Genomic DNA, 14,210 nt, shown 5'->3' with positions numbered 1-14,210 from the left:
CGATCTTGTGGATGTCACTACAATTTGACACACACATACTTTTCCACAAATGGAGAACTGGAATGCAAACCATGGAATGGTAGAGTTAGCTTCATGCTTAGATTTTGTCACAAGACTCCCCTTTGTGACAGTATTTAATCTTAAAAATTAATCTTTAGCGTGGCCTTAATTTATGCATTTAGCTGCAATTTGCAACGGGGAAGACTTGAGCAAAAGCTTGAGAATGCAAACTTCTGGTGAAAAGCAGTTTGAATATTTGTTTAACTGTTGCTAAAGATCTCCAGACTTGAGAAAATCAGCCCTGCCCTTGGCCTCTCCTTGATTTTTGTTGATGTCTCTGCTTTGCTTCTCCACCAAGTGCTAAGAAGTGAAGGGCGGAAGTTGTTCAGCCCTTCTCAAGCTGCAATAGCTTTGAAAAGTAGCTGAGTTTTGACAGTGTTTCTTTGTGTGTAAAGCAACAAATGTGCTTAACTGGAAGTCCTCTGGTTCCCAAGTTAATTTTGCATCACAGGTGCAAATTCATTTTAATTACTAAAATGAACAGCTGTAGAGGTCAGCTTGCTATGCATCTGGTCCCAAGCCATCCAGAAGGAGAGCTTTGTCTCTGGTGCTAGCAGCACTGATTTTTAACAGCCCTCACTGTTTTCTTGGTGGTTTTGTTTTAATCCTATTCTGCCACTCGAGACTGTTGACATGTGGCAGCTTAAGGTTTTTACTGTGGACAAATAACAAAGGCTATACAGTTCTTTTATACACTGAAGCTGTTGGTTGCAGTCATGAAAAATGATTCTGCTCCAGCTGGGAAAGGTGGTGTTCTTGGTAGTTTGGAGGGGTTGTGTTCTCATGTCACATCTTTCTGTAAACTGCGTTACAACAAATTCTCTTACCTGGGCTTTTCCCATCTTAGTTTGAGCTTCTCAGGCTCCCTCCTTTAGGAGCAGGCATGATGCTTGGAATGGATGGGGTTGTACCTTAGTGTTATAGTTTGGAAATGCAGAAGTGGAAGTGTACAGCAGGGATATTTTTCAGCACGTGTCAGTGTGTTAAAACTACTACATGCAGTTTAGAAAGGAATGCTCCTATTTTAAATGCTTTCAGGCACTGGGAAAAAGCACTTGATATGTGAGCAGTGAGTGTGTGCTGTTCAGATTTTTTAGATGCAGCAAAAGCTGTGTGGGGTGAGATTTAAAAGGAACATTACAAAGCTCTGGAGTGTAGAGAGGCAGAGATATGCTGTCCTGGCTGGACCCTGCCTCTCCCTGCAGTTCTGCAGGTAACTTGTGTACGCCTCTGATGTAGAGATGGTGTCATAGATTGTGTAGGTTGAAGTGGTTCAACGAGGAATATGCTTGAAGGGGTGCTGCATTCTGAAAACTGGTTACTTCTGGTTTAAGTTGACTGGTTTTGTAAAGCATTCCAGGGGAAAAAAAATGTGCTGATTTGTGGAGGACTTTGCTTTTCTCACAGAAGCTTTTCCTTCAGCCGTGAGCTCTGTGTGTTTCTGACTCGAGCCTGTCTCAGCAGTGTGCATGGTGCAACTGCATTTCTAGATGCAGTGAATTCTAGATGCGGTGTGACTTGAAGGAGGCAAGGTTTTTGTCTTGTAAATAAGCTCAGGCCTCTCAGAGCTCTGCTGCACTCTTGTAGCCTTTGTAATTGCTCCTGTCCTCCAGGTAAGTGACACTGTGGCTCCTTGGAAAAGCAGTCTCTAGATGTCTGGTGGCATCCTAAGTCTACTGGAAGCCACAAGAAGAAAAATGTATCTCTTCTGTTTGAGTTTAAACTTATATGCACCTGGCAAGCTGCCGTGCTTCCTAGGTGGCTGTCATACTTAAGTTTTATTTAAGTCAGAAGTTTCTTGCCTTTGAAGTGGGGCTCACACAGCTGCTGTAAGCTGAAGGCATGAGGTACAGGCATGAAGATGACAGCACTGGCACTTTGAAGAGATGTTTTCTGTAAGAAATTTTCTCCTGAGTCTTGAGCCTGGTTGTGGTGCAACTTGGAGAAGAACCTGCCCTAGTAGCTCAGTGCTCTTCTCAGGCTGAGGTGCAGCATGGGAGCCTGCTGGCTGCGTGCAGTGACCTGACAGAACAGCCACATTTGCTCGGTTATCTTCCCTTGGCTGTTAATAACAGGGCAAGGTCAGACCATCTTCCACTAGGAACTGAAAGCTGTGGCAGCAACTTGGAAGTTCAAGTACCTGCTTTCTAAGAACAGCCAATAGAACCTGTTCTTGGACAATCTGAGCACTGAGTTAGGTGCAGCTCGCTTGTTAGATGACAAGACTGCTTTCTCTGTTCACTAAATAAGTATCAAGTGAAGAGGACAGTGGGGTGATTTGCAGGATGAGCCATGATACCATGGCATGAAGGGAATGATGGCTGTACTGCTGGTTTCCAAAGAAAGGTCTGTGTGTAGTTGGGTGTTCTGCTAATGGGAAGACACCTCAGCAGCCTGGGTTTGGGAGTATTTACAGCAGGAAGAGGGTTCTCACCCTGGGCTTCCAGCCTGGTAGCTGACTGCCCCCTGCATGCTGAGCAGAGCCCAAGCAGAGTGCAGTTTGGGATGCTGGTGGGTGCACGTGTCCCTGCTGAGAAGCCAATGGTGTTGCTGGGAGCTGGCTCTGTACTGAGCCTGGGACAAGACAGCAAAGGATGTGGCATAGTATCTTTAGGTGCTTCCTATTGCACTGCAATTTAGAGTAGATATTTAAAACTGTATTTTCATTTGGATCTAGCCCTTTCTGCAATGTCTGCTTAGTTAAGCATTCAAGTGAGGTGGCTCTAGGCAGTAGCCTCTTGAAGTTTCAGCTCGTTCTTAAGAGTGGTGAGTAAAGACTTATTTCTAAGTGTACTCAGAAAAGAAAGCTTTTCATTCCTGCTAAAAGAACAGGTTTACTGTTGGTTATGTGCAGGTTTTTGTTTGTTTACAGAGCTGCCCTATATAATGGGGGGAAAAAGGCAGTAATGAAGAAGTACCCAGGAGGGAGGGAGTGCTGTCTGCCCCTGTCCTCAAAAGGAGCTTGTGAGGGGAGAATACAGAGCCAAGCCATCCGGCTAATGCATGTGATCTTTTCTTGCTCCCTGTGGAAGGATTGCTCATCCCACTGAGAAAACTCCTTTAATTTGAAAGAAGGTATGTTCAGAGTTGATTATTTATTTGGACTTGAGGGGAAAAATGGGAGTATGCTGAACTACCACTAAGAGATTGGTTTTCTGTAAGTTGCCTCCTGTTTGCAAGTTCTTTTCTGAAGTAACCCGTGGGAAGAAACATGGCATCACTTCAAGAAACAGCAAAATCATGTTTGGGACACAATTTACAAATTACTCTATTTAAAACTTTAATTTGTGATATTAATGACTGCAAAACACTTAAAATGACATTGTTAAAGGCACATTTCATTTTAATGCATAGTGTACCATTCTAAAATATCCTAATTTCCTTACAAAGTGCTTGAGCAGCCACATACAGATAAAGTATAGCAAAATATATTTACAATCTAGGGTTTAAAATCTTAATCTGCCTAAAAATATTTTAAAACTACAGAGATAAAATTAGTGCTTTCTTTCAGCTTAACTGGGTGAACATACCCTGCCCTCTATTTTTTAAGAGATGTACTTAGATTAAAAAAGAGATTTCTGTACAAGATGTAGTTACAAAAGGTATTTTTCAGGATACTTTCATAATTGCTAAGCACCCTGTTAGATGCTCATATATATATTTGGGAACCAAGGGGGTAAGCTGACTGTACCTCAAAAGTATTTAGTTTCAGCTAGATACAGGAACGTAATTTGTTTCTTAAGCTGGAAACTGCTGAAAAGTTCATTCACTCCTCCTAACGTGATTTGTAGAGTTGGTAAAGATGCCTTTCCTGCTTCCTGGGGTGGGGGAAGCCCAGTTTAGAACAATTAACCGTTATTCCTTATTGCCTTTCCTCTGCCTGACCCTGCAGGTCTGTCCAGCGTCGTGATTTTAAACCACCACCTCACTGTCTGGTGGTTTCTGCTTCATCTCCACACGATTACAATTACAAGCTTTTAATTCATTTCAGTGCTGATTCTCCCTATCTTAGCCCACCAACAGCAAACTCTTTGCCAGGATACGCCTGTGAGATTGAATACACGAGTTCTGAATGGTGCTGGAATGAAGGGTGACATGGGAAATTTATTTTCTAAGAATTCACGTTTGCTGCAAAACACCAGGTACCACAACAGGTCTTGGAGAACGAGTACACAGTGTCAGGTCTAAATTATTGTTCAACTTTTGAGGTACAGCTTTTAGTGTTAGGAGGTTTATAAAATATACAAGTTTTTTTATCAAAAATATTTATACATTCTGTTACAAGATATTGCTTTTACTCTTGCTAACTGCCAATCTAAGTTCTGGAGTTCAGCGGCCCGTACGAATATTTTTTCATTCAAAGTTCAATGTTGTTCACGTGGCCACTGTGCAAAATTAATGAAGTGGTATAATTACATTACTTGCCTGGACATAAGAATACATTACAACTTCCAAATATACATGTTCACAGCATGTATACATTGAAAATCCTTATGTTTCCTAATGGTGATACGATATTGTACAGCAGATACAGGATGATCTAGGTGGTTACATACAGAATGGTTAACTTATCCTCCACTCTGTGAGTGGAAAAGGCATGAGTTTGAGTACAGAAGTGGTTGGGCTCAGGAAATGTATATGCTTTGCTCTTTGTGGTTAGGCTGAGCAACATCCCTGTTACATTCTTTTTTTCAACCAGAATTTTAAGCCATACTTAAAAAGCTTGAAGGCAAAACTGTTTGGCAAGTGGCTTTGGTAAACTTCCTGGGTTTTTCGGGATTTTTCTTTTTCATGGAAGCACTTACGCTGTTGTTGTCTCGAAGGCAAGGCATTTAACATTTTTCCTAATAAATACCATAGAAAATTTATAAAACAAGGCATTATCTGTTCTCAACACCATTATTTTAAGAAGAGGAAGGTGTACATAGAAACGTGTAGTTTTACAGACCGCACAAGATGTTTAACTGAAATCATTTGCCTTCTCCAGCCAGAACCATGTTCAGTGTGAGTGTCAACAGTATCACAAACTTCTATTTCGTGTGTCTGAGGAGCATTACGTGATTACTAGCTCAAAGTCTGCTTTTCCCATCTAAGGCAGATACTTTAAAAACGTTATCTGCGGTGGCAGAGTGAGAGAAACAGTACAGATCCAAGTGTGCCCACGTGTGGTAAGCTCAGTACAGCCTGGATTCACCCACTCAGCTTAGGAACTCCATAGAACTGCTTTCCAGTGCTCAGATAAAAAACAATATACAAAGAGGCCACTCTTCACAAGAGTGTTAAAACAGTACTTAAAAAGGATCTTCATGTGATTAAAAAAAAAAACAAAAACCAACCAAAACAAACAGAAGCTACAGGTGGCACAGAGAGCAATTGGAGGGGCGGTATTCTTCTGAGAGAGGCATTCTTGTGAGCCAGTCAGCTAGGATTTCACAGTGTCTAGAAGTTAACACCAATCAGCAATGTAATCAAAATCTCTGAACATCTCCTGCTCTTCTTCTGAAAGTATCCTTGGTTCCCGAGGTGGAGTGAGGATAGGTGCTTCAGAGGTAAATTCATCGTCAAAATTACTAACGTCTTCTCTTCCTCTGATGGTGGGTACAAAAGGAGGCTTCACTTTCTTGGCCAGTAAAGCATTCCAGTCTATTAGCTGTAAAATAAACCAACTGGTGTTCAGTTTCCCCTCTCTGTTCCTTTATGACCCTATACAAAAAATGGTGGCTTCTACTCACACGGAAGAAGTGATGCTTTTTTACATCCTCAGCATCTTTCTCTCCAGCTCCAAGACGTCGCTCTGGATTTCTTCGTAGCAGCTGACAAAACAAGAAAGATTTAAGTGTGAAAATTCAGAAGTAGTGAGAGGAATGAGGGATGAGTACTACTGTATAAGAGTGAACACTGAGACTGGATGGATGAAGTTCATACTGCCTAACTCAGAAAATTCATGGTCCTCAGAGAAAGGTACAGATGAAGTTTTATGTAGAAAGAGACAGCATTTCTCCTCTAGTGTCAGTTGAATCAGATCATACAAGCAGCCTGGAATGTGTACTGAGCAGGCCTGCCTCTCTTACTCTGCAAATCTGCTGTGTGATACCTTAGTACCTGAAGTAATCTGTGGGGACGGCGTTAAGCACAGATAATGAAAAGTGCACTTTTTGATGGAGAGGATAGAGAATTTACATAGGCTGAAATTTCTGCTTGCTTGGCTCAGAAGAGAACAAATCTGATGAGGGTACTTCAATGGGCAGCAGGTTCCTTTGTTTTTCCTCATTGTGGCATACCTTCTTTTGGTACTGCCTTAAAAGAGTGTTTGTTTTTTCTTTCTCTAGAAAAACAATCCCCTTCCTGGGGGGAAGCACTCATTTTGAGCTACAGAATATTTCTGCTTTATCGTATATAATTATTAACATTACTTACTGAGACATGCTTTAACTTACTACTGCCTATTCCTAAATTGGGTGCTTGACTAACAGTGCTCAGTGTCAGACTTTGAACCAGCTCCAAGAACTGCCCTTCTGTGAGAGAGATGAGCCTCTAACTCAGACACCTAAAGAAATTAAAAGTCTGAAGTAGAGGCATTACAATATGGAATAACGTGAATAAAAATCACAAAATCAGCTGTTCTCTGAGAAGAGTGGGGCTCTGCAGATGCCACGTGTATGGTGCTCCCTGCCCCTGTTGGAATGAAACCAAAAGGGGCTAGAAGTCTTTGAATTAAAATATTCATGTGACTACGTTAAGCTACCAAGTCAGTCAATGCAACAGTGTTCTGTAAGAAAAAGAAACATGGACTTCTCTAGTTAGATATGATGATGAAACTTCTTTCCAGGAGAAAATAGAGCTCTAGTGTTTTACATTTCAAGCAGAAAGGCTTGCTCCTGTGTAAGAAAGTGAAATGGCACTGAGTTTTCTTTTAAGATGAAACTGGTGATGGCATGGCACAGCATAAATGAAACAAATCTGAAATTTAGTCGTAGAAAAAAAATGAGCATAGGTTCTTAAAAGTATTCTGTTCTTCCTGAAAGTTATAAATTCTGTAGGACAAGAGGGAAACACTAATTTTTGAAATTAATGTAATTTCTTACCCGTCTCATTATAGAGATGGCTTCTGTAGACAGAAATCGTGGATATCTTACTTCATCGTTTACAATACTGTCAAACACTTCTTCTTCATCATCTCCAGGGAAAGGAGACTGGGATCAAAGTGATAAACCCCACAATTACTAAACAGGCTTAAAAATCGCACACAGTTAAAGAAAAAAAAATTGCAACATTGTCAGCTGACAGCTTGGAGTTGGTCTTCCTAAATTGAAACCTTCCTTTCCCTGGAGATACACAATCCTTTTCCATAACTAAGAGAGAAGAGTAAGTTGTTGTTATCCCTTTTTTTTTTTTTTTTTAATCTAAAGGACTGTGCTTTAAAAGTGTGTTTTTAAAAGCAGAAAAACCTATAACTAGTCTCTTCTTTTGAACTCTTGACACGAGATAGAAAATGTGGAAGGCATGTATTAGCTCTTCGCTGGGACAGCTGCCACCCACAAGTTAACACATGAAAGGCTGGTTTGTATCTTCAGCATGTTATAGCTTAGGAATATTTCTGTTTTAGAGTGGCCTGAATGATGCAGATCACACCTTGCAAAATTTTTGTCTTTTTTTTTTTCTCCTTAAAAAAACCTCAAGAGCTATCTTTGTTTCAAAGATAATAAAATGATTAATAAATCTTTAGTTTCCCCCCACATTTTCAGTATGTACGCCATCACCATGTTGCTCTGGAGATAACTAACAACATAGCATGGCACACACAGCCTTGCCTTCAGGTCTAAGTAACTACTCACTAGTAATTTCTTTTACTGTCTCATTCATACAGAACTGGGGCATTCTCTTCTAACGTGTAATTCAGATAATCAGTAACTTCAGCATAATCTTTCACTGCTACCCAGTTCTGTGAATTAAGGTTTTATTCCATTCAAGCTACAGGAGTTAAGGAGTTGATTTTTCAAACTCAGACATTTGAAAAAAGAAGACTGCTACAGCATTACACATCCAAATTGGACAATAAAAGATGAGGTAACTGAAATGAATAGTTGTTATTGCTCTGCCCTGCATGCTAGATACTGAACTCCCCCAAACCAAACGTGCCATTTTCTTGCTTGGAGACACTGATATTAATGTGTCATTACCATAATTTGATTTAAGGCATAATGATGTAATTAGAAGCAAACCAAACAAATTCAGAGGTTGTGTCTCGAACCAACTATGACTCATTTGCTTCCAGAGCAGCTGGAAACTTAGGTCTGTGACATTACTAATCAATTTTGGCAGTGGTAGGAGCAGCTAGTATCAGTTAAATTGCTCCTATTTTTTTCTTCATGAACCTTGAAGATGTTCACTCTAGAACTAGGTATGTCTATATACATTGTATATCAATATAACTGTTGTGTGTAGGGTGTATTAAATGTTTCACAGGCCAGTGTTTTCACTTTTGTAACATACACTATTATGACTGTGTTGTATCTTACTGGAACATACCTCACCCACAAGCATCTCATAGATAAGGACACCAAGACCCCACCAGTCTACAGCTCTTGTATAGGAAGTTTCTGTCAGCACCTCTGGAGCAAGGAATTCTGGTGTGCCACAGAATGTGCTTGTTCTGTCTCCAAATCCCATTCCTGAAAGGTTACAATTAATGAAAAACAAGCAGGTTTTCTGCACCTCCACAAATTATTCCTTTAGCAAGTAAAACCTCTCTAACACAACTTCAGCTAAGTGATGCTGAGATCCAAGGGTCTGTCCTGAAAACTCACTCTAATGAGTTAAGTAAACATTCCCATATTCTTCCCTCCCCTGCCCTTCTTTCAAGTGTGCTTCTGTATTAGCTCTCCTATATCTAACTCTACACAGTGAGCCAAATTAAGCCTGCAATTACACTTACATCACTGTTATCTTAGCTTGTGAAAAATGTGCCCTACTTCAGTCAAATATGCCCATTGCAAATGCTTCTGCAGTGGCAAAGATACCTATAATAAAGTTAAACATGAACTGTAGTGAAACAACTTTGAGCAACATAACAACTATGTAATTGCAGGAGGGGCACAATTGAAAAGTGCACCACGAGCACTGATGTGACAGTGGGGGTGTTGCACAGAGCATTTATTGCAGAAAATGCTTTCCTGCAGTAGTCAGTAAGCCACAGAGATTTCCTAGTCCTTGTTTCCTTCTGTCATTTATAGAATTTTAGCTAAAGTGACACAACTTGCTCAAGGATGTTTTTAATAATGCTCGAGCACCTACTGAACTTCCTCTCCCTCTTACGCTGGCTAGAAATGAAATATTTTGGGGATAGACTACACAAATTGGAAAAGGAGATGGACCTTTTCAGGTCTTTCCTCCTTTTGGGGTTTGAGAAGGATACTTCTCTCAATGCAGACAAACCCTTTATCTTACATCTTCAAGCTGGATACTTGAAAGTTAGTTTTTAGTCTGTCAGCCTCCCTTTTGAGATAAATTTTCCTGTTTTAGCTAATACACTAAGCATACAGGCATGACAGACTACGAGTTGTGCAACTATTTGAGAGCTAAAAAAAAATTAAGAAAATTGAGGTATATCTTGATTTCACTGTACAGGGCCAACTTTGGTTTAGAATAAGGAAAAGAGTTTCAGAGCACATGACGACGTAGGAGGCAGCTGTGAGCTATTTCTCACAACTTAGAAAGTTCCCCACTAAGGAACTTCCTTCTGTCTCCACTAATTGTACTGAGATGTATTTTTCCTTCAAGCCATACCAGATCCATATACAAAGTATACATTTGTCAGTAAGGAGCAGACAAGAGCAAGTAAGAAAGCTGATGGAACTTCCCTAGAATAAATAAATAGCGAGCCATTACCTTCTTTGCAAAGACCAAAGTCAGCTATTTTCACGAAGCCTTCTGTGTCCAGCAGTAAGTTATCCAACTTCAGATCTCTACACGAACATTTGAAAATAAGGTTTCTTTAGTGATATTTGAAAGTACTGAAATACATCTGTCAGAAATGTATCAGTGACCACTTACCTATAAACTATTTTGTGTTCGTGTAAATACTGAAGTCCAAGAACAACGCACGCGGCATAGAATCTGTTGAAAGGGTAGAAATTTGAAGTTTCAATGGATTCAAGTCTTGCTTTTCAGAATACGAAGTCGATCATAATGCATTTATTTTATTAGCTATCCTCTGAAAATTATGGTTTGCATTTTCTGGTACTGATTAATTTTATACAGGGTCAGAATTTGAAACTCAAGTGTCAATAGTGTTCAAACTTGCAAGTTGTACGTATATGTTTACTTGGCCTGGAGGATAAGTTTTCTGTAGGGTTCACCATTGTGGCACTGAAGGATTCCTCATTTCTCTTATTCCTTCTTTTTTTTTTTGGCCTTACATCTTATTTTAACTTCTGATTTTATCTTTTTAACGCAATCCTTAAAAAAAAAATATTATAAACATTAAATATCTGTATGCCATTATTTGCATTCAACTTAGATTCAGGAACACTTAATCTGCATGTGTTTTTTTTTAATTAAAAATAATATCAGTATCTGCCCTTTTAAAAACTCAGTAGTATTTTCTGAAATGATACAAGAGGCATGAGGCAATACTGTAATTCTTGCCCAGTGAAACGCAACCAAATGCCCTTCCACTGATGCCACAAAGAGGGGTGGATACTCACACTGCTCTTGGTTCAGAGAAGACATCAGTATGAATGTGCATCATCAGATCCCCACCAGCAGCATATTCCATTACAAAGCAAACGTGATCTTTGGTTTGGAAACAAGCGAAAAGATTCACCAAGAAGGGATGTCTGACACTATTCACAGTTTCAAATATTCGCTTTTCGCACATCAAGCTGCAAATAGAAAAAAAAACCCCAAAACAGTAAAACCTAAAGCTGAATCCTGAACCCACAGTTCAACTCTCAGAAAACTGTTGGTAACTTAGATCTTCTGCTTTTCCCCCCCCCTCTATTCTTCCAAGTTAGATAACAAGAATATTTTTCTTTAGGAAAGAGCTTTTGATACTTCCACACATTAAACTGATGTCAGGATATCTAAGAAGATGCATTTGGTCCTTCACAAGTGAAAAAAGGCAACTTAGTGGTTCCTGAAAACAGAATCCTGCCCATTTTCCTACCAAATTAGTTTGTCAATATCATGTAGCATCATGTTGCATCCATTTTAATTATGTATAACATACATAGGGAAAAAAAAGCTACAATATTGTAGATCTCTATCTATGAACACTCCTGATTATCTCTCCTTAATGCAGCTTAATAGTCAGCTTATTCTTAATACAGTTATTTATTTTTCTCCAACATAAACAGTCATTGAACAGTTGCAGAAGCGCCTTGTTGTGCTGAACCAAGTCAGTTTTGTAACTGCCATTTGACTTCCATAAAGAGAAAAATCTTATTTCTTGGACAAAGATTAACAACATGAGTGTAGACTCGTGGGAAAATATGAGGAACAGAGTATGACAGTATGTTGCAAGTTGAGAAATACCATCTTATGTATTTCTGCCAGCAAAGAAAGCATAGGCACTGTCCTCTTGGAATGTGATGGAATTCTATAAAACAAGTAATTAGAAGTGATGATTACAAGAGAGTCTGAATAAAAAGCAGGATTGGCTTTAAAGCCAGATCTGTAATACAGGCATCGTAAGAGAAGCACTAAAACAAACAGCGTTCCTGATCTATTCTGCTTCTTCCTTGCCCCAAAGAAAGGCTACAGGTCTGTAACAGCCAAGTGAATGGGGAGATTTGTTTTGCCCTTTCTCTGAAAGCAATCACTGTTTGGTAGAGCTTATAGGTGTGCTGCATGCAGAAGGAAAACAGAAGTGATTTAGAGAATCCACGCATGATGTTTACACACTGACCTGTCTACTTCATCGCGAGCAACAATATCTCCTTTCTTTAAGGCTTTAATAGCAAACATCTCATTTGTGTTTTTGTATTCTGCCAGCAGCACCTGAAGCAGAGGATAAACGACTTAAGACTGAAATCCAGTTTTTCACAGAGCCTTGACATCTGATACAGCCTTTTCACATTTACCTTTCCAAAATGTCCTCTGCCAAGTACTGCACAACATCTGAAGTCCTTCAGACTGAACTGAAATCTTTGCTGTGTTCTGTGTAAATAAACACACGCTTTCCAGTTAGCTGACTTCAATAAAGGTTATTCATATTCAACACTAAAACCATAGCATTTTTACCTTCTGTCTTCAGGTTCTCGAATGTTGGTGTATTTTGTGTCTGAATGTGGAACATCAGACTCACAGATTATTCCAGGCTGGAGTTTTGGAACAATACTATTTCTACCATTCTCAAAATCAAAAGTTGATACATCATCCTGTGAAGAAAACAGCATTTGAAAACTTAAAGCAGATTCCTAAGACAAAGAGATGCAGAAATTTTTACCTTAAGCATATGGAATTGTTAACACAAGAATTAACTAAGTTAAAACATTATACCTTAAGATAATACATATAAACAAGCCTTCAACAGAATGGTGAAATCTACTCCTCCAGTTGTTCTGCTCTTTCTTGGAAAAAAAAAAAACCAACAACAACAAAAAAAGCCCCTACATTTTCCTGAATACTCCCATGATTTTTAGGCTTTCTTTTTATCTTGTGAAAAATCACAGAAACAGTTTGCCACCGTGGATAATGACAGCATCCTGTTGAGACAATTCTGTACGTGTAAGTTACAGAGCTTACTGCTAAATGATGGGAGCATTATGCTAAATAATAATATAAAGGAAGAAGCCCATCATAAAGATATCAACATTACAACCCTGGTAAAACTATACAGCCTGAAATTCTTAACATCAACTTTACTTGCCTGAGCTGGCCTATCAGGAGCTTTCATCTCAGAGGAAGGTTCACATATTTCCCCAAGGGAAGATGCACGAGGTGGAGCAGGTGGAGGCTCAGGCTCCAGCTCAAAGTCCAATTTGGCTACAGGAGAGTCGCTGGCAAGAAAATAAAATAACTTCTCAGTGTACAGCAGAGAAAGGTTTAATAAAAACCAACTTAAAACGGGATGTCATGTACCATCTGTCTATAAAATAGACTTCCAAAATAGAACGCTGAGAGGTCTTAAGTGTTGCAGAAAACTCATTTTACATGCCTTTCTGCATAAACATTTCACTTCTCTACTCTCTCTTAAGAGCATTAAAAAACTGCAGGTGTTGCCTACCTGGCTGGCAGCGCCAGTTCAGGAATGCGCGCATCAACCACTGGCACTGCGGCAGATACAGATGCTTGAGGGCTGAAGGTGCCAGAGTGGTTGACTGTAGGAATAGCTCTTCTCACCAGCCTTCCCCAGGTGGCTATATTGATATTCATTTGAGGAGCTCTGAGAAATGTTTTGCCTGAGGGATATTGCGAAAAAAGAAAGCGCAAGTAATTTCTTGATTAGCATTTATTATCTGTCATTTTTTACAATGATCATATTCATCAATTTTTAGCTTATGAAGAACAAACTCAATCTGAAGTACTCCTTACAATTCACAATCGCTCACTATTAAGTGCTAATGTATAATAAGGAATTCCTGAACAAAAATTTTCCTAGTGAGGTGCCAAACATTTCATTAGCACAGCTTTACTCACAGACAAAGATTAAATCTCAGTATGAAAATATCACTTATCTGTATAATTTTAAAGTTTCATATGTTTGTATTAAACAATTACCTTGCTGTTTTGAAAAAATTTTCTTCTGTCTCTGAAGTTTTGGTCTTCTTTCAATAACCGGATTGAAGAACGTGACCTGCAGTTCAAGTAACGGATGTTATAATTCAAGTTTCAGAACAAAACACATCCTTACAAGTTTAAGAAAATAATTTGTTAAGCTATTCTGCAAGATAACACTTGCAATTGTGCCCAAGTGATTGAAGGAACAACTCTTACCTCTGCAAACAGAGTGCCTTGTGGTTCAAGATAGAGACACATGCCATGCCGTTGGTTGTCCAGGAAATCTTCCAGCCTCAGAAACTTCACTGCACACAGGGATCTCCAGTCACGCCAATAAACTGAGATTTCCAATTCACGTGACTGTGACAGCAAGCAAACACAGGAAATTCCTCAGTAGCAATTCTTCTGCAATAATTACTTCTCCACAA

The 14,210-nt window shown here is 39.4% G+C and overlaps 1 protein-coding gene across 1 annotated transcript in view; it reads right to left on the bottom strand.

Moving 5' to 3' along the window:
* Positions 1–3,327: 3,327 nt before the first annotated feature.
* The window catches only part of PKN2 (protein kinase N2), a 52,664-nt gene continuing 41,781 nt past the window's right edge, over positions 3,328–14,210 (bottom strand). The window contains exons 9-22 of the mRNA XM_048946223.1: positions 13,999–14,142; positions 13,783–13,858; positions 13,289–13,463; positions 12,932–13,061; positions 12,304–12,440; positions 12,144–12,219; positions 11,969–12,060; positions 10,767–10,943; positions 10,114–10,176; positions 9,949–10,025; positions 8,590–8,732; positions 7,146–7,253; positions 5,793–5,873; positions 3,328–5,710 (exon numbers count right to left, since the gene is read on the bottom strand). Coding sequence (XP_048802180.1) covers positions 5,507–5,710; positions 5,793–5,873; positions 7,146–7,253; positions 8,590–8,732; positions 9,949–10,025; positions 10,114–10,176; positions 10,767–10,943; positions 11,969–12,060; positions 12,144–12,219; positions 12,304–12,440; positions 12,932–13,061; positions 13,289–13,463; positions 13,783–13,858; positions 13,999–14,142 — 1,683 coding nt within the window. The 3' untranslated portion in view covers positions 3,328–5,506. The remainder of the gene's footprint in view (positions 5,711–5,792; positions 5,874–7,145; positions 7,254–8,589; positions 8,733–9,948; positions 10,026–10,113; positions 10,177–10,766; positions 10,944–11,968; positions 12,061–12,143; positions 12,220–12,303; positions 12,441–12,931; positions 13,062–13,288; positions 13,464–13,782; positions 13,859–13,998; positions 14,143–14,210) is intronic.

The sequence above is a fragment of the Lagopus muta genome, chromosome 5, assembly GCF_023343835.1.
Source record: "Lagopus muta isolate bLagMut1 chromosome 5, bLagMut1 primary, whole genome shotgun sequence".
In the NCBI taxonomy this organism is placed as follows: Eukaryota; Metazoa; Chordata; class Aves; order Galliformes; family Phasianidae; genus Lagopus; species Lagopus muta.
This window is presented reverse-complemented; position numbering and strand designations above follow the sequence as displayed.